The sequence below is a fragment of the Diabrotica virgifera genome, chromosome 7, assembly GCF_917563875.1.
Source record: "Diabrotica virgifera virgifera chromosome 7, PGI_DIABVI_V3a".
NCBI lineage: Eukaryota > Metazoa > Arthropoda > Insecta > Coleoptera > Chrysomelidae > Diabrotica > Diabrotica virgifera.
The window spans coordinates 88,340,604-88,365,473 of record NC_065449.1 but is presented as its reverse complement, the minus strand read 5'-3'; the positions used below and the strand labels follow the sequence as shown (position 1 = coordinate 88,365,473).

Sequence of the window (24,870 nt, the reverse complement as noted above, 5' to 3'; positions counted from 1 at the left end):
CTGCCTTAAAATTTCGTTTTGGTTGGTTTTCCCAGAATAATTCATAGTTGGCCGACACCAGCAGAAAGTACAGGTAATATTTGTAATGTTATTCAAAATATAATCGGTATTTACTTAGGTAATTTGTAAATTCTGAGAAGTCTATAAATCTTAAATATCCGGATAATGATACCTGCAGCTATAAATAACGCCCATTATGTTTATGGGTACAACAACAAAGGAGCTTAACAGCAAAATATTTACTTTCACATTTTATTTTAATGGATGTTGATGTTACTAATATATACCTTATTTTTAAATGGGGTAGAGTAAATTCCCATCAAAATATGCATTTATATGCTCTTAAATCTCCAAATATGCAAGGCATATGCATTTATGAAAAACATGAGAAATATGCAGCATATATATGCATATGCATTTTGCATATAATCCAGTCTTTAATTATAACATACATACTCAAAGTAAGTGCCAAAATGCATCCTTCTTTGCGTTCTTTTTTGGGTTTTCTGCAACTCTTGTCCTGGAATCGTCTGCAGACCGGTGGCTCCTCAGCCATTTAGTGACGTACGTCTCAGGCTGCCATTCTTGGAGAGGTGGACCTTGGATTTTTATGAACATCAATGATGATACATGAGCAACAGTCAAAGCGTTTCTTGATGGTGTAACTATATTGTTCATACAACTGAAACCCCGTTCACAATCAGCTGAGCTGCAAGGTATTATTTTAGTGCAGTTTAACAGTTCTTGCAATCCATCAGGCACTTGTCGGCTGTTGTCCAAATAGTCTCTGTAGGCAGAGACAGCTTTGTTGACGTTCAATTTAAATCTCTTGCACAGTTGCTCTACTTGAGTTTGACCAAAACTTGGTGGAATGCAGGTTGGCCAATACTCAGGTTCTAATACTTTAAAAGAGTTTATAAGATCTTCATATTGGGCTTCCCCATCAAATGTGGTGACAAACATTCTTTGCTTTAGGTTATTTATAACACTAGAAATAAGTTGCTGTCCATTGAACGATACAATTTTTGGATTAGTTTTTAACACAACTGATGCAAAATTTCCTTCTTTTATGGCGATTTGTGCTTCCAGAACTTTCGTGCCTGGCTTCTCCTTTAAGTGCTCTAAATATCTTACGGATCTGTTTATCAGTTTGTCTGCATACACAATAGAAGTGTTTCTATTCTCTAAGCTCTCTGATAACAAAGCCAATTCAGCAAGAATGTCAAACATAAAGGCCAAGTTTAGTAGAAAACTCTGAGATGTTAGCCTATTTAATAAACCACTATATTTGCTTTTTTCAGTCGATGTTCTGTCAGGATCGTTTATGGCTTTAGAGAAATGGTTTGCCAAAGCTTGAAAGCCAAACCACACAGCCGAAACGGTACGAAAGCTACTGGCTACCCATCTTGTGCTCAACACTCTTCCGATTTTGTTCATCTGAATGTCAAGTTCTTGTGCACAGTCTTTTAACTCACGCTTGTTTTTTGGAGAGGCGCTGTACAGCGAGTACAGTTTGTCCATAAATGTCTGGAAATGATTCACTCCGGCCACTTCGCTGACTGCGTCCCCAATAGCCAATTCCAATCTGTGATTTAAACAGTGCCAAACGATTATATCAGGGTACAAAGTTGAAAACCTCTTTGCCACTCCTGAGTGTTTCCCTAACATAACACTAGCCCCGTCACTTGTGAAAGAAACTAAGTTCTGTTTTAAATAACCATTGTCAAACCCATATTGTTCAAGGCACTTAAGTGTACTGTTAAAAACAGATTCGGCCCTTTGATCAGGAAGTTCAACTAGATCTAAGAACAAAATGTTAGGGGACTTTTCTTTACTTATTTCACACTTCAAATAAATTATGAGTACTGACTTTGAACTTATGCTGGTGGATTCATCAATAATGATAGAAATTTTCCCAGAAACTTCCTTAACCTTATTCAATATTCTTAACTTCATCTCTTTTGATATATGATCAATAATTTCTACAGCACTGTATCTTGAATGAAGGCCTACACCGATATCTACTCCATTTAGTTTTTGAAGTTCTAATAAACCCAAATGATCGTTATATGGTCGGTCGTTCTTAGCTATGTAGTAAGCTGACCTAAAAATAGCTTTAGTTGATTCCATGTGAGCTGTATTTGCAGAATCAACTAATTGCGTAATAGGATTTTTATGAGAGGATTCAACAATGGCCTGAGCAGTACTATGTGCTTTGGACTGTTTGTGCTCTATAATTTTTTTTCTAAGTGATTTGAGCTGGTTAGTTCGGTTTGAGCCGTAACAGCTAACTTGAAATGTGCGCCACTCATGACTTAAAGAAACGTGTTCTTTCTTAAAAGCACCCATAGTTGTGACTTCAAAACAAACTTTGCAGCCTAATTTACCTTCTTTGCAATCTATCCAAGGATAAGTTTCCTTCTTACGAGTCCACATCTCTTCTGTCCAAACGTCAGGTCATTTTGTTTCTTTTTCCTTATTCGTTGATGTGCTGGGTTCACTTATTTGTTCGTTTTTATTTAAAGAGTTTCCAATCGCTAATTCATCAACCGAAACAACATTGGATTTATCTTGCTTGGTTCCTTTAGGTAGGCCTAACGTGTTTAGTTCACGTTTCACCGACGCACTAAAAAATGAGGTTAAAGTTTTTTGTTTAGGTTTAGAGTTATCCATAGCGATACTACAGGTAGCTTATGATTTGGACGTTGGGCAAAGATAACACAACTATTAAAACTATTTCACCTCTTCCAGTAGGTATCCGCGACACGTAACGTAATAATTGGAGCAGAAACACTAAATTAATATACAGTGCACGTGCACTATGCAAAGCAGACGAGACGCAACTACAACTGAGCAGGATTAGCATGGCCGGGTGGGCTGGAGATGCGCAGTAGCTACGGAGTGGATTTCAGTGGTGGGGGAAGCGACTCCGGCGACTCAGTCTGTTGCCGCTCTCACTGCCGTGTGTATCGCTCCAGTCTACAGTGTACAGGGCCAGCTCGCTCCGCTACCGCTCCTCGGGCGGGGCGCGGGTGATCGGAGCGTCGAGTGAGCTAGAGAGAAATCGAGGGGGAGAGGCGAGAGATAAGAAGGACACAATATTTCAATATTGTTGTGGCTATTCCTCCTTCCGTGGTGGGGGGAGGGTTGTGGTGACACGGACACGGTAGTGCTGGGCGCGGACCGCTGAGATGTCTATCCATCAACTATCCCGTCTGCCAGTCGCTCGCTCAACTTTTGCGCTTACAATTACGAACTACCTAATCGTAGCTGCGTATGCCTTAACTGATTAACCACGATAACTAACGTGTAAAAATTACTTAGTAAAGGACAAAACAATATTTTCTAAATAAAACAATTTCAGATCTATTTTTGTCCTATATAAAAAATTCGATTGAAAAAATCGTAGCCGGAGCGCCGCTCCCCCTTCAAAAGCTGTGCCGGAGCGACGCTCCGGACCGCTCCGGCTCCACTACACCACTGGCTATGTGTATAAATTTATTTTGACAATCTGAAATATAATTTGAATATGTGTAATGGGAAATGAAAGGTCTATCTCGAATTTATTATTTATGATTTTAAATACAAAATTACTTACTCATATGCCCAAGTCTATTTGATTGATTTTTTTTGTAATTATTCATTTACTGGTTATTTGATTTAACTGATTGTGTTATACAGTGAGCACGTAAAGGTTGGAATAAATTCATTTTTTCATGAATGGGCAATTTTAGAATTAAATACCGAAACAGGTCAATTTTTATTTTTAAATTACGACTTTTTGACATATACATCATACTGGTGACGTCATCCATCTGGGCGTGATGATGTCATCGATGATTTTTTTAAATCAGAATAGGGGTCGAGTGATAGCTCATTTGAAAGGTAATTCAATTCTCTATCCAGTAATATAAAGATTAATATAATTATTTATACAGGGTGTCCAAAAAATTTTTTTTGTATTCAATTTATTGACATAAAAAGAAGAATGTGTGTAATTTGTTGAATTCAAAATATATTTTACTGCTATCAGAAAACAGGAAAACATGTTTATTTGACAAATAAATATTGTTTTTTGCTTAAATTCAATAATAAATCAGCCACCCACCGATCTCTTGAGAGTTTGAACATTTAATTTAAGCGAAAAGCAATGATTATTTTTCAAATAAACATTTTTTTTTTGTTTTCTGAGAGTAGTTAAATGTATTTTGAATTAAATAAATTACATACATTCTTCTTTTTATGTCAATAAATTTAATTCAAAAAAAAAAATTTTTTGGACACCGTGTATAAATAATTATGTTAATATTTATATTACTGAATAGAGAATTGAATTACCTTTCAAACGAGCTACCACACGCCCTCTATTCTCATTTAAAAACATCATCGATGACGTCATCACGCCCAGATGGGTGACGTCACTAGTACGATATATATGCCAAAAAGTCGTAATTTAAAAATAAAAATTGACCTGTTTCGGGATTTTTTTCCAAAATCGTCCATTCTCGAGAAAATGAATTTATTCCAACCTTTACGTGCTCTCTGTATAATTACTTGTATAAATAAAAGCAGCATAGGAGAGTCAATCATATATTTTCTTAGTCAATCAATTATTTTTTTTCTTCTTAAGTAATAATATATTTAATCATTGTGGTACCTATATTGTTGTTTTATTTATTTTGATGTACTTGTGTTTAATAGCGTGACGTTTATAGCTTATGATCATTTAGGTATATTCTTCTTCTTGTCGGTTCAGAAGGAAGATCACTGTTGCCTAGGGGTTGTACCGTCGAGGAATCGACTGGCGCCCGTACTTTATGGTTTTCTTGAGGTCGTCTTAAGGCCCACGACCCATCCCGCTGCCTGACAAGGTAATAGCTGGCGCTAGGGATGTTCGATACGTATCGATACTTTGAGGTATCGATACTTTATATTTCGATACTCGATATTTTGTATCGATACATTAGTATCGATACACCGAATCATAATATCGTATCGAACATTTAACCCCTTATGTTATGCAATACCTTTTGCAACACCGGTTTGGAGAATTATTATGCTCGAACTATTTGGGAATTTAATGACGGTTTGAAGTTAAAATTTTTGAATAAAAGGAAGAAAGAAAGCCTTTTAACTTTTAACATTTCAGGGAAATAGAGAACTACGTAATGTCAACAAAAAATGCAAATACCCTAAATCCTAATATCCATTATATTGTTATAAGTCACGTTCACGTTTGTCAACAATATAAATAGAAATAACAACAAAGGACAAAGAGTATAGCCAGGCAAGGGATTATCATTTCTGTAGAAATTTTATTACCGTAAAATGAGGAATCTTTTAATAAAAGGTCTTTGTCCTCTATTTTCCTTGAATAGAGGTTGGTGGGCCAGGCCAGGTTGCCTGCACGTGGTGACGTGGTCAGCGTGCTCTGTATTTTAATTTTATTACAATAAAGGACGGACTCCATACTGCGCATGCGTATATGTCAAAATAAAGACATCGATATTTTGTACCGATACTTGGAGTATCGATACTTTTGAGTACGATATCATAGGGTATCGATACAGAACCTAACAATACGTATCGATACGATGTATCGATACTTTGGTGAGTATCGAACATCCCTTATTGCTGGCCGGTCACACCCCTTGTTACCCCATCCTGTGCGTTAGCTGAGGAGTGGGGGTAGCAATTGTGAAATCGGCCATTAATCTTGCTCCACAATATTGATATGATATGCATTATTAAAGTGAATTTAATTATGTAATTGTATTTTGCTTTACTTGTAATACCTTATTTTAATAATTTTATATACTTACTACATAAATTATTATTTTCCTTTCAATAACATAACCTCAATCTTACTGTTTCTTCTTATTCTTTTTTAGGATATGGCCTTGACAATTATTATCCAATAACCAGGGCTAATATAATTGGCCCATATAATTACAAGTGCTAAACATGTTGCTGATTTATGACACTAGGTGTCGCTCTTCCGAACTTGCACCGGCCCACTTTCACAGTCATTTATTTCGAGCTTCTGTCACATGTCGCATAATCCGTGTATATTAATATTATACACAGATTATAGAACATATGACAGAAGCTCGAAACAAATGGCAATCGATGAAAAGCCCTATAGATTGATGTGATAATAAGTGGTAATAATTAGGAAATGGCTATTATCCCGTTAACGTATTTTATAAAGTTATTTTATTGAAGTATTTCATCTTTTTTCGCTATTGAGGAGATTGATGGACTCAACATTAAACATAAAGATCAGACCTATAAAGCTAAATATAGAACGGTAATAAATAAATTAAAAAACAGTCACAACAAAAAAGTTAATATTGTTAAGAAGATTTAATATTACCAAGTTTGACAAATACGGACCTATCGAGTGAATTACATAAATAAATTATTAATGTTTTTAATATATTATCGCACCTTTGAGGAAACAGTGATACAAGTGCAAATTTTTCACAAATTGAGTTATCAACACTACTATATTATTAATAGGTACTCGTCTTTGTCTGGGGACCCAAAAGTCGGTATTGCAACTTTTCCATTATTTACTGAAATATTATATTTATTTTCTATAAATATAAACCCAAATAAACTTTATTGATTTATAAAACTAGATAAACAATAAATGCAAATAAACCAATAAACTGTCACTGATATTGAAAATTATAAACGTCAAAATTCGTAAGCCATCAAAGACATTCTGTATTGTTTATCCTTAATTTTGCGGCTTTTGTTAAAAGCGCCTTAATTTTGCGATACTAGTTTCTGTGAGTTAAAAAAAGACCTAGTATAAAAAGTAATTCGTAAATAATTTCATGCATGGGAAAGTAGAGGGAACTACTATAGTTAAGATGTCGAAGTCTGCAATCATTACATAGTTGAAGTAATAGTTCTTTGACAAATGTAGTACGAATACACAAAATAATTGAATTTTATGTATTAACAGTATTAATATTCTCATTATTCATATTTTAAGATAAAAAAACTAAAATCATAAAAAGTTCAAATAACAGTAGATATGTAAGTTGTTTTAATATTAATTAAATTTATACAACTGCCAAATGCATTATGTAAAGGTCAATGTATTATATTGACACAAGTCGTACATCAGCCAGACATCCAGAAATCTAATAGGCGGACTGATATCACATGAAAATTATCTCAGAAATAATAAAATATGAATGAAACCAAAATATTGAGACAAGAAAACAAATTATACAAAACAGAATTCTTACAAATGGTATGCATAAATTAATAAATATATCAATGTATTAATAAAAACACTGGCAGTGATAAACTTAGTCAATATTTATAATTACATTATATCTTACGAAAACAATATTTTAATTTAATAATATTAAATATATACCTGTCTAAATTCAAAAATTTTAATTTTCAAATTTGGCACCACTTTACTCTATTGCTAAACTGATCAGTGGACAAATTACATAGATCCATTTTTTTAACAATCGTAAAATATAATAATTACGGACGAGCGCCTTTCTGACATAAATTTAATTTTAAAATATTAGTTAATCATGCGTTTCCTCAAATTAAATAAAATTAAGACATGGTAATTGCTGGTAGAATACGAATTTTAATTATACCTAATGTTTTGTGATGTTGTTAAACATTTAATGAACTAACCTTATGTTGTAAGTTGTAATGCTTGTTTTATACAATGTTTTTTCGTCTTAATTTCGTTGTATTTACTGATAAAATAATCATATATTTATTTTAGCATATCCTGATGAAGCAAAATTAATTTTGCTAACGCTCGATATTAACAAAGTTTCTCCTATTGACGACTAATATATTAATTAAATTAAACAAAGAGAAGCACTATAGATCTCTTACGCCGGAAAGCAAAGTTCTGGTAACAACCTAAAATCCGAGCCTTCTACAATTTGCAAGGCAAATGGTCCTATAAATCATAGACAATGGGGGGAATCTACGGTTGCATTCTACAAGCCGTCTATTTATCTAGGTAAAAATTAAACTAATTTTTGCTTCCTAATACTCAAAAATTGAGTAGAACTAAGGTAGTGAGAGACAGCTTAATATTTAATTTGTTTCAGAGATCACCATCACCCGTTTACGTACGTTTCTTCCTTTAGGAGTCGTCACAACCGCTTTATGGTGCGCTCTGAATCAAACTAAATCCAGCTGTCTAGTAAGCAAAATAATACAAAATTATTTGATTTATATGTATATCATCATCATCATTCTCTTTGCTTTATCCCTATGCGGGGTCGGCTTCCCTAATTGCATTTCTCCACACAATTCTATCTTGGGTCAGATCAATGTAAATCCCCTTTACCAACATGTCCTGCCTTATCGTCTCCCCCGGGGTCTTCTTTGGTCTTCCTCTCCTACTCCTTCCAGGAATCTGCACTTCAGCTATTCTTCGTATTGGGTGATTTACGTCTCGACGTTGAACATGACCAAACCATCTTAATCTATGCTCTCTCATTTTGGCATCAATTGGTGCCAGACCTAGACTTCCCCTAATATACTCATTTCTAATTTTATCCTTCTTTGTCACTCCACTCATCCATCTAAGCATTCTCATTTCCGCCACATGCATTCGTTGTTCCTCTTTCTTCTTCACTGCCCAACATTCAGTTCCGTACATCATAGCCGGTCTTATGGCTGTTTTATAGAATTTTCCCTTTAACTTCATTGGAATTTTTCTGTCACACAACACACCACTTGCTTCTTTCCACTTCATCCATCCAGCCCTAATTATACTGCATGCATCTCCATCTATTTCTCCATTACTCTGTAATACCGATCCCAGGTACTTAAAACTATTGCTTTGTACAATCAGTTCACCATCCAAAGATACCATTTTATTTGTAGTAACTCCATCTTTAAATGAATATTCCACATACTCTCTTTTGTTCCTACTAAGTTTTAAACCTTTTTCCTCCAGAGCTTGCCTCCACTGTTCCAGTTTTTGTTCTAAGTCTCTTTCACTATTTCCTACTAACACGACATCATCAGCATACATTAAGCACCATGGAATGTTACCCTATAGTTTCGCTGTTATCTGGTCCAAAACTAATGAGAATAAATAAATAGAGAGCTTTGGTGTAATCCTACTTTCACATGAAATTTATCAATCTTTCCCACACCTGTCCTAACACTAGTCGTTACTCCCTTATACATATCCCTCACAATCTTTACATATTCATCAGGGACTCCTTTCTTATTGAGTGCCCACCACAGAATCTCTCGAGGAACTCTATCATATGCTTTCTCAAGATCAATGACTACCATATGAGCGTTTGTTTCTTTACTCCTGTATTTTTCCATCAACTGCCTTATAATGAAAATTGCATCTGTTGATGATCTGCCCTGCATAAAGCCAAATTGATTCTCGGATATTTCGGTCTCTTCACGTATCCGTCTATCAATTACTCTTTCCCATATTTTCATGGTGTGGCTAAGCAGTTTTATAGCCCTGTAGTTTGTATGTATTGTTGTATATCCCATGTATTGTTGTATATCTCCCTTGTTTTTGTAAACAGGTACCAGTAGACTGCTTCTCCATTCATCTGGCATTTGTCCAACTTCCATAATTCTATTAAATAGACCTGCTAGCCACCTTGTTCTTTCTCTATCAATGCTCTCCATACTTCCCCGGGAATATCATCTGGCCCTACCGCTTTCCTTTCTTTATTTTTTGAAGCGCTTGAGTCACTTCCCCGTTTGTTATTTTGGTGACCATTGCTGCTACTGTCTCCGTTGACTCTACAGGCTGTCTGTCAAATTTTTCATTTAATAAGCTGTCAAAGTACTTTCTCCATCTCTTTTCGACATCCCTTTCGTGAACTAGTATTCTATTATTTTCATCTCGGATACATCTAATCTGATTAAAATATCTTGCTTTTTTTGTTCTCTGTTTGGCTATTTTATATCTTCGTTTCGCCTTTCCTGGTATCAAGTTAATCGTATAGGTTTGTATTCCCGTATGACCGTATGACCGTATAATTTATATGTATATCACATATAGTATGTATATTATATAAATGTAGATCCGGCTCGAAGGACCAAGAATAATATCGGCTCAGCTAAACTTATATCGCCGATAGTGAAACACCACATTAAAGATGATAGAACTTTATTTAAATCGACACTTATACCCCGGGAGCAATAATAATAATATATTTGCTCTTATTGTCTGTGACACTGATTGTATGAATGATAACAATGATAATAATCTGAAGTCACATCTTGATTGTTTGAAGTGATTCGAATGAACGAATATTAATGTGTGGTTTCTTGTGGCAGTATTTTTCTGGGTCAGGCCCACACTCGTTATCTCCAAATATCTTATTACCAAATATTAGAGAACAAAGAGTTCATATTAACTTATCAAATTTTATGTGCAATTATTGTCCAAATTATTGTTTATGATTCGCAATGCAATAGTTAACTAAATTAGCAGACCGCACATGTTTTAATATAATAACAAATCGCTTTAATATGATATGCAGAGTAATAAGAACATTGTTTAATATCAGATATGAAAATTGAATATTTGAGAATAAACAATAATGGATGCATTTAGTGCTATTGCGCCCAATAGCAAAAATTTCGAATTGTTTTGCTTACTAGAGAGCTGGATTTAGTTTGATTCAGAGCGCATCACAAAGTTGTTCTGACGATTCCTAGAGGAAGAAACGTATGTAAACGGATGATGGAGACCTCTGAAGCAAATTAAACCTTAAGCTGTCTCTCACTAATTAAATTAAATTTAATAAATTAATGACTGCAACCTCAAAATATAACACTTATGCTGACAAAAGGATTACTAAAAAACTAATGCCGATTTTATTTTCATACGTTTGGTGTTTGTATTTCGCACGTTTGGTGTCATTAGGTAAGTACCTTCTTAAAGTGCCCTCTCCTCAATTGAGGTTCTTTTTCTTCTTCTTCTTCTTTTTGTATAGACATGACTGTGTCTGTTTTTTTAATGTGCCTCCAGTAAGTTGTCATTCCATCGTTTTCGTGGTCTTCCAACTGATCGTCCTCCTATTGGGGAACCGTCTCTCGCTGTCCTGATTATCCTATTTGTTGTCATTCGGCTTATGTAGTCATTCCATTCTATTCTTCTGTTTCTTATCCAGTTATTAATGTTATCCACCGTGTATCTCCGTCGTATATCTGTACTTCTAGCTCTGTCCCATAGAATCTTACCATCGATTTTTCGAAGGGTTTTCATCTCCGCTGTTTCGAGCAATATTTTTGTCCTCTCTGTTTCGAGTCGTGTTTATGTCGCGTAGGTCATTATTGGTCTGATGACTGTGTTGTAAATTCTGCCTTTCATTTCTTTTCCGATATTTTTATTTCTCCATATTGTGTCATTCAGGCAACCTGCGGCTCTGTTTGCTCTATTCACTTGATCTTCCACTTCTGTTTCGAGCCTTCCGTAGCTAGATAGTGTGATGCCTAGGTATTTAAACTCCATCACTTGTTCTATTATCTGACCTTCCAGCTCCAATTTACATCTTATTGGATCTGCTGTTATAACCATGCATTTTGTCTTTTTTGATCATCTAAATCATCTTCACTTTGAGAGATTAGTATTGCATCGTTCGCATAGCAGATTGTTTTAAGTTGTTTTTCTCCCATTTGGTATCCTTTTTTTCTTACTTTTTTTTTATTATTTCGTCCATGATCAGGTTGAACAATAAAGGACTCAAGGAATCCCCCTGTCTTATCCCATCGCCGACTTCAATTAAGTCAGTTAGTTCATCTTCCACTTTTACTTTTATTGTGTTGTTCTGGTAGATGTTTTCTATCGTTTTAATTATTCCCAGAGGTACCTCTCTCGAGTATAACAAGTGGATAACGTCCTTTAATGTAACCCTGTCAAATGCTTTCTTAAGGTCCACGAAACATAATATGCCGGTTTGTTATATTCCAACGATTTCTCTTGAACTTGCCTCATTATAAATATAGCGTCAGTGCATGATCTTCCCGACCTAAAACCATGTTGTTCTTTTGCTAATATTATAATTTCATTCAATTTGTTTGTCATCACTTTTGTTGTTAATTTTAATGTTATGTTTAATAAGTTAATCCCTCTGTAATTCTCCGGGTCTGATTTGTCTCCTTTTTTGAAGAGAGCTATTAGGATGCTTGATCTCCATTCTTGTGGTATTCTGTTTTGTTCTATTATTTTTTGTATTAGTTTTTATAGCTTTTAATTACTTAGATCTTGTCCTCCGTACTTTAGAAGTTCGTTCAATATTCTGTCCTCTCCTGGAGATTTTCCATTTTTTAATTTTTTTAATGCTTCCTTTACCTCTCCCTCCTCGATGTTTATTTATTTCTTCGTTTGTCGTAACTTCAGGTGTTGGTGGTTCGTTATAGCCGCCTTTAGCAAATAGAGATCGGAAGTAGTCTGCCCATGTGTCATTCTGAATGTGTTTCGCCTTTATTAATTCGTTCATCTCCTTTCTTTGCCCTCTGATTATTCTCCATACTCCTTTTTGTGTTCCGTAGAAGTCGTGTTCCATCTGTTTTGAGAAACTCTGCCAGTGCTCCCTTTTTATTTACCTCACTTAAGGCGCGTTTACATGTATCCAGTAACTGGCGCCAGTCGCACTGGAACGACAGTGCTGGCATCATGTAAAGGCTTTTTTGTTCCAGTCCAGCGCTGTCTGCCAGCGCTGTCTCGAATAGAAGGCTGGTCTATTTTTCGTGCCAGTGGCACTCGTCCGCGTCCGCGTCCCCTCTAACCCCGTGCCAGTGGTTGTAGACACGTGTAAACACAGCGTTCCAGTCGTTGGCGCTGTCGTACCTGTGGTTTCAGTGGCCGTATTAGGATTTTTAATAATAGTGCCAGTGAGATTGGCGCCAGTTACTGGATACGTGTAAACGAACCTATCCAGCGCTGTCTTAGTCAAGCACTCGCATTCCAGTGAGACTGGCGCCAGTTACTGGATACGTGTAAACGTTACTTAAGTATTCGTTTCTGATTCGTTTGTAGTAGTTGTATGCCTGTTGTGTTTGTTTTTCAATGGAGGTTGGCTGCCAGTGCCGGATTTAGGGTATTTGCGGCCCTAGGCCAAATTACCCCGAGCGGCCCTCGATAACTTCACGATTATGTAATTAAAGCATAAAGACTTAATAAAAATAATAATAATTAAAACGTTTATTTTAATTTTACTTTTTAAAATTCGCAATACAAATTATAACATAATTGAATAGAAATGCCTCTAATGTTCTATTTAAATACAGACATAAATAGGTTAAAATGTATTTACTAATTAAATAATCTTGGTTTGAAAATTTGGCTAAAACCCCAAAACAGCTCTAACAATTTCTATATTTATAGAAATTTCTAAAAAGAAAAGTTATAGAAAGAATTCTATATTTATAGAAGCCTTTGAGATGTTGGTTTTTTGAAGGATGCTGAAGATCTCTTGGACAGATCACGTGACCAACAACGAGGTGCTGAGAAGATTGGAGACTGAGAGAGAATTCCTAAATATTGTAAAAAACAGAAAAACGAGTTATCTAGGAAATAATCTACATAGGAGAAAGATACAACTTTTTACGACTCGTAATGGAAGGGAAAGTGGAAGGAAGAAGAGGTTCAGGAAGAAGAAAATGCTCCTGGCTGAAGAACGTGAGAGACTGGACAGGCATGGACACACAATCGATACTAAGAACCGCTCAAGATAGAGAACAATTTGCTGTAGTTATAGCCAACCTTCAGTAATGGAGAAGGCACCTTAAGAAGAAGATAAAAAATATATAATTCAAAATATTAGCAAACAGCAGTTATTTGTAAAATTATTAATATTACTAAAATGATTATATTATAAATAATTAGTATTGTAGTTAATTGTTAAAATTAAATACCATTTGTTTCATTCGGAGGGAAAAGTACAGATGACAACAAAAAACTAAAAAAAGCCGAGTTGAAAAGACATTATAAGACATTAAAAGAACAAGCAAAATAATATGAACTGTACTAGTAATAGGCTACGGTACTGAAAAATAAAAATATTAATGCCTGGATGCACCAACAAATCTTAAGCTCCAGCTTAACCCAGCTCAGCTTATAGATAGGGCCGATTTAAGTGTCACATACGTTGCACCATAATTTTCAATTCTTATCAATGCAATCCACATGACAATCCATTGTGGCAAGCTGAAAATTGATCTAAGACTCAATGGTGCAACGCATATGTTTCGTTAATAATAATAATAGCGTTTATTATAATAATAGCGTTTATTGTCCAACAGAATCCATTTACAGGACAAAATATTACACAAATAAAAAATTAAATAAAATATTAGTGATTCATAGGTATCGATAATATAACAAAAATTTTACAAAACTAAATTTGAACCTAAAGAAATAAATTATTAATCACCTAGGTAGATCTTGGCCATAGAAATCAGTTGCTTTAAACTGCAGTTAAATATATCGCAGTAAATACTTAAGGCATTATAATAGCTGCACATGACGAATAGAGGAGAATTTAACATAAGGTTAGTTCTAGCTTGTGTATTTCTGAACGTAATCGAATTTCTTACTGGATAAGACGGAACGTTAAAATTTATTTGTCGAAGGATATCAGGGCTGTCAATGAGATTATGTAGTAGCTTGTACAGGAATACCAGGGAGGCATTAATTCGTCTAGATTCTAATGAAACTACGTCCAAACCGCTACATAACTCATTATTGCTGATACCCCTCGTAGGATATATACCATTAATTTTATAAGACAAAAATTTTAAAAATTTACGCTGAACCCGTTCTATAATTTGGATGTGTACATCATAAAACGGTGACCAAATGATAGAGGCATATTCCAGTTTACAGCGTACAAAAGTGTAAAACAGTAATTTAATGGCCTTAGTATTAGTGAGATTTCGACTATTTCTAATTATAAATCCATAAGATTTAAGTGCTTCTCTAACCTTTATATTAACATGTTCAACAAAAGTGAGTTTGTGATCAAGTATAACTCCAAGGTCTTTAATTTTAGTCAAACGTTCCAGTTCATTGCCATCAATAATATAAGGATGGTATATAGTAGACTGTTTCCTGGAATAACTAACCACCTTGCACTTATTGGCATTAAGAGTCAGATGATTTTCCTTACACCATTCATGTACGAGATTCAGTTCACTCTGCAGAAAATGACAATCGTTAAGGTCGCTTATCAATGAATAAATCTTTAAGTCATCAGCATAACATAAACATGGTGCAGAAATAGATTCACACGGATCGTTAATAAATAACAAGAACAATAATGGACCTAGATTAGAACCTTGTGGAACCCCTGAAGAAGCAAGGTACTTTGACGATTTGTAACCATTGTAAGAAACAAACTGCATTCTATTTGACAAGTAAGACCTCATAAAAGTAACAGCATCCTCAGAAAGACCAAAGTGGTATAATTTAGAAAGCAATACTCCGTGGTGAATTCTATCGAACGCCTTCGAAAAATCGGTATAGACGACGTCAACTTGACTTCTATTACCTAGGGCCTCTGAAATATATTGTGTGACCACTAATAAGTTTGTTACAGTGGACCGACTGGAGACAAAACCATGTTGGTATTGAGACAGCTGATTACGAGTTCTTGAATAAATACGATTACACAAAATTATTTCAAAAACCTTCGACAGATTGCAAATTATGGAAATTGGTCTATAGTTTTCTACCTGATCCCTTTCACCAGTTTTGAATACTGGGCACACTTTTGACGCCTTCCAGAGACTTGGATATTCTTTATTCAGAAGACATAAATTAAAAATTTTTAATAGTGGCACAGTTAAGGCGCCTATGCAATCCTTAACCAGAAAAGATGGTATATTGTCAGGTCCACACGTCATTTTGTCTTTCAATTTCTTACTAGCAGAAATTATGTCAGATTCTACAATAGGATAAAAATTTAAGTAATCTGCGTTAACTGATGAAGAGTTAGCTTTAAAATTAATATCAGATGACAGAAAAACACTATTGAAAAATTCTGCAAAAACATTCACAATATTTTGTGGTTCGGATGTAGTAATGCCATTATATTTCATTACACCAGGAATTCTTGAACTATTATTTTTCGCATTAACATACGACCAAAACTTCTTGGGATTGATGGATAGAGATATTTGAATTTTATCGACATACACATTGTATGCCAAACTGATTTTTGATTTGACAAGGTGTCTTAACCGTTGAAACTCAAGCAAATCACAATGATTTTTGAATCTCTTAAATTTTTTTCGAAACTTTGCTTTTAATTTGATGTTCTGAATGATGTCAGCATCAAACCAGGGTGGATATTTATGACTAAAATTTTTATAAACTGGAATATACGTATTAAACAAAGAAAACATTTTATCATAAAAATTACTTAAAATTACGTTAACGTCACTAGTAGTATCCAGAAAATTCCAATCTGTTTCGTATAGTTCTCGATATAAAGCAGGAAAATTTGCTTTTTTAAAGTTATAAGTTATTTGCTCAGAACAATACCTAAATATAGGCTCTTTCACAAATATATCCGTAAATGTAATTTGAAGAGCTGGGTGATGAGAGTCTTCATAGAGCAAAGGCGAGTTAATGCACGCCTTAAGCTTAAGATCTGTTGGTGCAACCAGGCATAAGAATACAACAAATGAACTTCTATATCGTTCAATTCATTATTCATTATTCTCTTATAATAAATATCATATCTAAACTCTAAAAACTCACTTTTCTAGCTTTTTTGGCTGCAAAATCTTTAATCAAATTTTTAAAGTCTAAGGCTTGAAACAAAACTGGCCGAACTAGACAATCTACAATCTTCGTCAGAAGTCGAGTTACTCAAATAGTTTTTGAAACTTTTCAACACGCTGAATGAACTTTCTCCAGATGCATTAGATGTCATCATGCATAGTAGAATACGCAAAGCCGTGTCCATATTCAGAAATAATGTTGTTAACTGTTTTTCATGAATGATTTTCAGATACTCCAAAAGTGTATTTCTCGGAGGCTTGGTAATCTTGTTGTCATGAGGGTCTCTTTCTTCATCAAATATACCTTCAACAAAGCCTTTGAACTGTACACACTCTTCTCCAAAGTCGCCATCTATGTCGATTCGATACTTTTTAGACAAAATAGAAACGTTTACCCCGATTTCTTCATTGAAAATTGATAAGTTGTTTTAAATCAAAATTCTTCATCAAGACTGAAATAAACTTCGGACCTTTCATTCAATTCTGAATAAAGCGTGTCAATTACAACATTAAATCTTCTTTGCCTTAGCCAGGGAGAGCTTTTCTTTTCGGGAGTCTTTTTATTTCAAGAATATAGGTTTCATTTTTAGACAACTCTTTTCCTCTTTTTTCATAGGAATCAAAGTTATCTCTCAGACTTAATGCATACTCCTTTACAGATTTGTATGTTGTAAGTCACATTTAAGTCTGTAGCAGTTAATGTTTTGCTACTCTTGCCAAAACGTAGTAAAATGCCGTACCACGTGTTTAGTAGAATAGCCATTCTCTTATTTGAAAAATTGTTTACTGATTTCAATTCAATTAGTAACATTTTTTTACCAAAAAAGTTTTTTTTTTACAAAACGCTGCGGCCCCCTTTTCGGGGACCCCTAGTCGGCCTAGTGGTAAATCCGGCACTGTTGGCTGCTACAATTACAAACTCTACTCTGTCTTCAGCTGTTCAAAATTTAACCCTGTCCATTGTCGAATGTTTCTGAGCCACGATAGGCTTTCACTTCCTAGTACTCTCTTTCCCTCGATCTTTCCTTTCACTATAATTTGAGCATATTGGTACTTATTATTTCTCAGTAGGTATGATGTGGCAGTCAATCAACACATATGGGGCCTAGGTATGATGTTTTTTTAACTTTCACTGTGTTGAAACGTTCTCTTTCCTTGCCTATTCGATGCTACACTTCTTTGTTTGAGATATGCGATGTGCATGAAATTTTGAGGATTCTCCGGTAGATCTACATTTCAAAGGCCGCCAATTTATTTACAGTTGATGTTATAAAGTCCATGTCTCAAAACATACCAGGTACTTAAATTTATTGACTTGTTCTAAAATGAGGCCATTTATTGTGGAAGATTGAGGTAGGTTTTGGTTTTTTCGGATTGACATCACTTTGGTTTTTTTAATATTTATTTTCATACCAAATCGCTCACAGGTCGAGTTGATCTTGTCGATGAATCGTTGTAGACCCAAGTCGGAATCCGCAATCAATACCGTATCATCGACGTATCTGATGCTATTGATGTTTACACCATTCACCTTGACTCCATCCTTGGAATCCGTCAGTGCTTCTTTAAATAAAAACTCGGAGTAAAGATTAAACAGCAGGGGCGACAGAACACATCCTTTTCGAACTCCTGAATAAGTTCGGCACAGTCAAAACTGCTAGCTGAGCCTGGAATCGTTGCTGGAGCCGTGTATTTAGTAAAACACCAGATGTGCAATGATACGAATTTATTTAAACTGACACTATGACCCGGGACAAATATAAAGTTTAAGTTAACAGAAACAACGTCTAACAGCTAATAATACTTAATGATAATGATGCGTTCTTTATTCTGTACCGTAGTTTTATAGATACCTAGTGATTTTGAGTCAAATTAGATACGCGACTATTATTGTTTTTAACAAAGAACAAAAGGAGTTAATTTTTCTAGTAAGCACTAATTTGAAATGTCCAAATATATTGTTTATGAACACCTAATTTTTTGTGTCGCACCTGTTGTATACAATATCATATTTTTTTTAGTTATGCTTTATTTAACAATCAAAATACATTAGCATCCTATAAGTTAAAGTGTTGACTTGGGAGCTGGGCCCCTCATTGGCGTGAAGGGACTCCCTCTAATGAAAGAGTCCTAGATAGTCTTCATGTCAGCTGGCCATAATCTCTTCAACCTTCTGGCAATTGGAGCTTGTACTAGCGGCTGTAATACTGCGTTGGGGTGTGTTTCCATTTTCTCGTGGTGTTTTTTGTACCTATCTTTAGTGACATCTGAGATGAATGGAACCTTCAGATCTTCATGTAATGTTAAATTCGACACGAACCAAGGTGCATTTGTGATCATGCGTAGTATTTTTGACTGGCTCCTTTGGATGATAGCAATATTAGATTTGCTTGCACATCCCCAGACTTCGGTACCATACATCCATATTGGTTTCATTATGGTGTTGTATATCAGCAGTTTATTTTCCAAACTTAGCTTTGATTTTCTACTTATCAACCAGTAGAGTTCTTTGACTTTCGTGTCTATTTCTTTTCTCTTCTTTGTTATGTGCACTTTCCAAGTAAGTTTAGAGTCTAGATATATGCTGAGGTATTTGGAAGAGTTGTTTTTAGCAATAATTTTGTTATTTATGTATAGTGATGGACACTGATCTTTTCTTGTAGTAAAGTTGACATGGACGGATTTAGCCTCATTTATCTTAATTTTCCATTTTTTTACCCAATTTTCTAGGTTTGCTAAGTCATTTTGTAGGATGTTGGAAGCTTCTACTGGATCTTGGTGAATTGCTAAGATGACGGTGTCATCCGCAAAGGTTCCTATGACAGTGTGTGGAGACGTAGGAATATCTGATGTGAATAATACATATAGAATGGGACCCAGGACACTGCCTTGCGGAACTCCGGCCTTGATTGGAAATTTTTGCGAATATTCATCATTCACTTTTAAAGAAACTGTCTGTCATGAAGATAGGATTCGAGCAGTTGATAGAAGGATAGTGGAAATATTTTAGATATTTTGTATAATAGTCCATCATGCCAAACCTTGTCAAAGGCTTGGCTAACATCCAAGAATACTGAGGGACAGTATTATTTTCGTTCTATATACAATAACATATATAAACAATATATGCCAAAGATTGTTCAGACTATAGGACAATATCACTAATAAGCCATACCCTCAAAATATTTCTAAAGGTGATTCATGGAAGATTATACAGAAAGCTAGAAAATGATATGGATGATACCCAATTTGGGTTCCGCAAAGGACTTGGAACAAGAGAGGCATTGTTTGCATTTAATGACCTCTCTCAAAGATGCTTAGATATGAACCTGGATATTTATTCCTGTTTCATCGACTTCGAAAAAGCGTTCGTCAGAGTCCGACATGAAAAACTAATAGAATTATTGAAAAACAGAGATATAGACAGACGAGACTTACGAATTATCATCAATCTGTATTGGAATCAAAAGGCCAATATAAAGATAGACGAACAAGAGTCCGAGAATATTGATATAAAAAGAGGGGTAAGACAGGGTTGTGTGCTGTCGCCGCTACTGTTTAACGTGTACAGTGAAGCCATATTTCAGGAAGCGATAGCGGAACTAAGTGATGGCATCTCTATAAACGGAAGAACAGTAAATAACATAAGATTCGCTGATGACACCATTATAATGGCAGACACCCTTGAGTCGCTACAAGAATTGTTAAATAGAATTAACGATTATTGCATTCGACATGGACTCAAAATAAACAAGAAAAAAAACTAAATTTATGATTGTCTCAAAAACACAACATGGAAATGAAAGGTTAATACTAGAGCAAACCCAAATAGAAAAAGTAAAGACATACAAATATCTGGGAACCTGGGTTGATGACAAAAATGACCAAAGCAAAGAAATTAAAGTCCGAATTGAAACTGCAAGGCAAGCATTTATAAAAATGAAGACACTGCTTACAAACAAAGATCTTCAGTTGCCTCTCAGATTGAGGGCTCTAAGATGCTACATATTTTCTATATTACTATACGGAATGGAAGCTTGGACATTGAAAAGGCAACATATAAGAAAAATAGTAGCGTTCGAAATGTGGTGTTACAGAAGAATGTTGAAAATTCAGTGGGTTCAAAGGATTACCAATGTTGAAGTGCTACGACGTTTAAATAAGGAGTTAGAAATTATGAACAGTATAAAAACAAGAAAACTAGAATATTTGGGTCACATTACCAGAGGAGAGAAATATGAGCTGCTGAGAGTTATTATGCAAGGAAGGATCCAAGGAAAAAGAAGCATAGGAAGAAGACGCATCTCCTGGCTGAGGAACCTTAGAGAATGGTTTAACTGTAGTTCATTACAACTGTTCAGAGCAGCAGCCAACAAAGTGACCATAGCCATTATGATATCCAACCTCCGCTAGGAGATGGAACTTTAAGAAGAAGAATACAATAACAAAATGAAGTTAATTTGATGTACTGGGTGTTAATTGCGGAAATGTGAATTATGTATATTTTAGTTTAAACAACTCCCCTCCTAACTTCTACTTCTGCGGATGTGGAACCTTCGATCCTAACTCTTGCGTTTTGGTTCCAGTACAAGTTTTTCAGTAATTTTATGTCTTTTCTATCTAAACCGACTTCTTGCAAACGTTCTAATATTAGGTCGCTCTGTTAAATGCTTTTTCGAAGTCTATAAAGCATATAAATTCTGTTGGTCGTAGGATTTTTGGGCGAGATTTTTTTTATGTCATTATAAAAACCATATAATATATTATGGTTCGGTATATACAGGCTCACTCATTACTATAGTGAGCGATATGAGATGTAATATATGATAAACAGGGGTTTCATTAATAATTGTCCATATAGTAACTGGAGAAACCTTAGCACAAAATACGAAGATTTAACCTAAAACACTTAAATAAAATGTGGTTCCTTACTGAGTTACAGGGTGTTTGATCTAAAAATTTAAACACTATTTTTTCACAGCATTTTAAAACTATTCAACGTATCCTTTTCATACTTGGCAGAAAGTGCGACTACTAGACACCCTACTAAATTGTGATAAACAAATGTTTATAGCTACTACCAGAGGCGTACGACAGGGGATGGTGAATGGTTGACCCTTCTCAAATTCTACGCTACTGGAGGAATTACTATTTTAGTGCTATTTTTGATTCTCCAATACTTTCTACGTAAATAATATACTCTTCATTGGTAACGATAAAGTCATTCGTTTTCGAGATATTTGAAGTTAAATATGAAACGGCACAGTTATTTTGATTAATTTATATGATTCATATGATTAAAATTTAAAAATTATTTGTACCCAGTACTTTAAAACTATTTGGCGTATCCTTATCATACTTGGCAGAAAGTGTAGGTACTATGCACCCTACTAAATTAAGATAAATAAACGTTCTAGCTACAACCAGAGGCGTACGACAGGGGATAGCGGCTGGTTGACCCTTCCCAAATTCTACGCCACTGACGAAATTGCCATTTTAGTGTAATTTTTTGATTTTGCAATACTTTTTATGTAAATAATATACTCTTTATTCGTAACGATAAAATGATTAGTTTTCGAGATATTTGAAATTAAAAATGAAGCGACACAATACATTAATCAAAATAACCGTGTCGTTTCATTTTTAACTTCAAAGATCTCAAAAACTAATGCCTTTATCGTTACGAATGAAGAGTATATTATTTTCATAGAAAGTATTGGAGAATCCAAAAATTGAACCAAAATAGCAATTTCGCCAGTGGCGAAGAAGTTGGAGAGGGTCAACCATTCACTTTCCCCCGTCGTACGCCTTTGGTAATAGCCAGAAACGTTTGTTTAACATAATTTAGTAGCTTGTACAGTACTTATACTACCTGCCAAGTATGAAAAGGATACGTCGAATAGTTTGAAAATGCTGAGCAAAAATAATTTTTAAATTTTTAGATAAAACACCCTGTAACTCAGTAAGGAACCACATTTTATTTAAGTGTTTTACGTTAAATCTTCGTATTTTGTGTTAAGGTTTCTCCAGTTACTATATGGACAATTATTAATGAAACACCCTGTATAATATGGGTGTAAAAAAAATGCAGGTCATAAATTAAAACACATATTCTGGGACCAAAAATAGTTGGATTAAACCTAACTTACCTTAGTCCAAATGTGCACCTAAAAGGAGTTACAGCCCTTTGAAGTTGCAAAATGAAAATCGATTTTTTTCAATATGTTGAAAACTATTAGAGATTTTTTAATGAAACTGGACATGTGGCATTCTCATGGCAGGAGTATCTTAGAAAAAATACCAGTGATATTTGTACACCTCTTTTTTTCGATAAGTCAGTTTTTATCGAGATGCAGCTTCTTTTTTAATATGTTTACATACAAATTTTATGTGGTTTTGTTCCTTAACCCCCCCCCCCCAAACTCTTGTGAACGTTCCAATTAAATTATTATTGTAATAACAATTGTTAAATAAAATGTTTTTAAAAATTTTTTGCCTCTTACTATTTTTTGGATAAGTCAGTTTTTATCGAGATGCAGCTTCTTTTTTAATATGTTTACATACAAATTTTATGGGGGTTTTGTTCCTCTAAACCCCCCAAATGTTTGTGTACGCTCCCAATAAACTATTTTTGTGGTACTATCGGTTAAACACAGTATTTTTAAAACTTTTTGCCTCTTGTTTTTTTGTCAGTGTTTTTAACTAATGGTACCACAATAATAATTTAATTGGAACGTACACAAAAGTTTGAGGGGGTTTAAGTAAACAAAACCACATTTTTATGGAGTGTACAAATTTAGCTGGTATTTTCTTCTAAGATACTCCTGACATGTCCAGTTTCATTAAAAATTCTCTAATAGTTTTCGATATATTGAAAAAAATCGATTTTCATTTTATAACTTCAAAGGGCTGTAACTTTTTTTATGTGCACATTTGTACTATTAAGGTAAGTTAGGTTCAATCGAACTATTTTTGGTCCTAAACTATGGGATTTAATTTATGACCTGCATTTTTGTTACACCCTGTATATGATAGTATAGCTCTCCGTGCGTATTAACTATGAGCAGGTGTGCTTGGTTGTATAATAATTTGCAGTCACTTCTAGTCTGTCTAAATATAACTAACTTGGAAAAAAAAAGTAATTACTAAATTTACTAATATAAACAGTTCGGTCTGAGATTAGCGAACCGAGTATAGCCCTGTAGCTTACTGTATTTACAGTACTTTATAAGTGATCTACACTTTAATACTGGTTAGTTTATGCTAAATTTGTTTTATTTTACTCACCCCATATCCCAGCAATCCTCCATTTCTGGTGATCGTGGATTTGAATGGCGATATACTTCAGGTATTTCCTTTCTGATAGAATAGTAAGTCATTAAATTTTTCTTTGTTTTGTCTATATTGTACTTGCAATTTGTTAGAAAGAACTCAAGAATGTTGTCGGCTAAAAAATATTTATAGTTTAATAATTCTTTTAAAGTATTGTTAAAAATGCAATTGCTATCTATTATTTATTTACCACAATCACCAAAATCAAAAATAAATCACGAAATATTTATTAGTTAATCTCGGATATTTTCTTATATGAAAACTCTCGATATGAGTTTTGGACTACTAGGTGTTCAGATGTTCTGATATTTAAGTGGAGGCAATTACATTAAAAGTGATTTTGAGGAAGAATGCCATCAATACCCTTCATTAATATAATCAATGAATCAGATAATAAAGGAAAGGAAAAAACTCCGGTTAGAATAATTCACCAGATTCAAAATATTTTCTCTTAAGGTGCGTCCAGACTACTCGTGCTCCTACTTGTACTCGTACTTCTACTTGGAACTCGTGAAGCTTGTTGTACTTGTCCTTATTTTCAATTGACCGTCCACATACACTTGTTCGTTTGGAAAAATACTTGTACTCCGGCGGTTCCAATGGAAGAGGGCGAGCTTGCGGCAGCCAGTGAGGCTTTTATTGTGATATATTCTCTGTTAAAAAAATCGAAAATGAAAAGAAACAGACGGTGGTGGATGACGTCACTGTTTAAAAGTCGAAGCGAATACAGTGGAAGTAACTTACTTAGTGACCTTA

The 24,870-nt window shown here is 34.6% G+C and overlaps 1 protein-coding gene across 1 annotated transcript in view; it reads right to left on the bottom strand.

The window, feature by feature from the left end:
* LOC114334873 (alpha-tocopherol transfer protein-like) overlaps positions 1-24,870 on the bottom strand; it is a 100,047-nt gene that overhangs the window by 48,049 nt on the left and 27,128 nt on the right. The window contains exon 2 of the mRNA XM_028284991.2: positions 24,070-24,229. Coding sequence (XP_028140792.1) covers positions 24,070-24,229 — 160 coding nt within the window. The remainder of the gene's footprint in view (positions 1-24,069; positions 24,230-24,870) is intronic.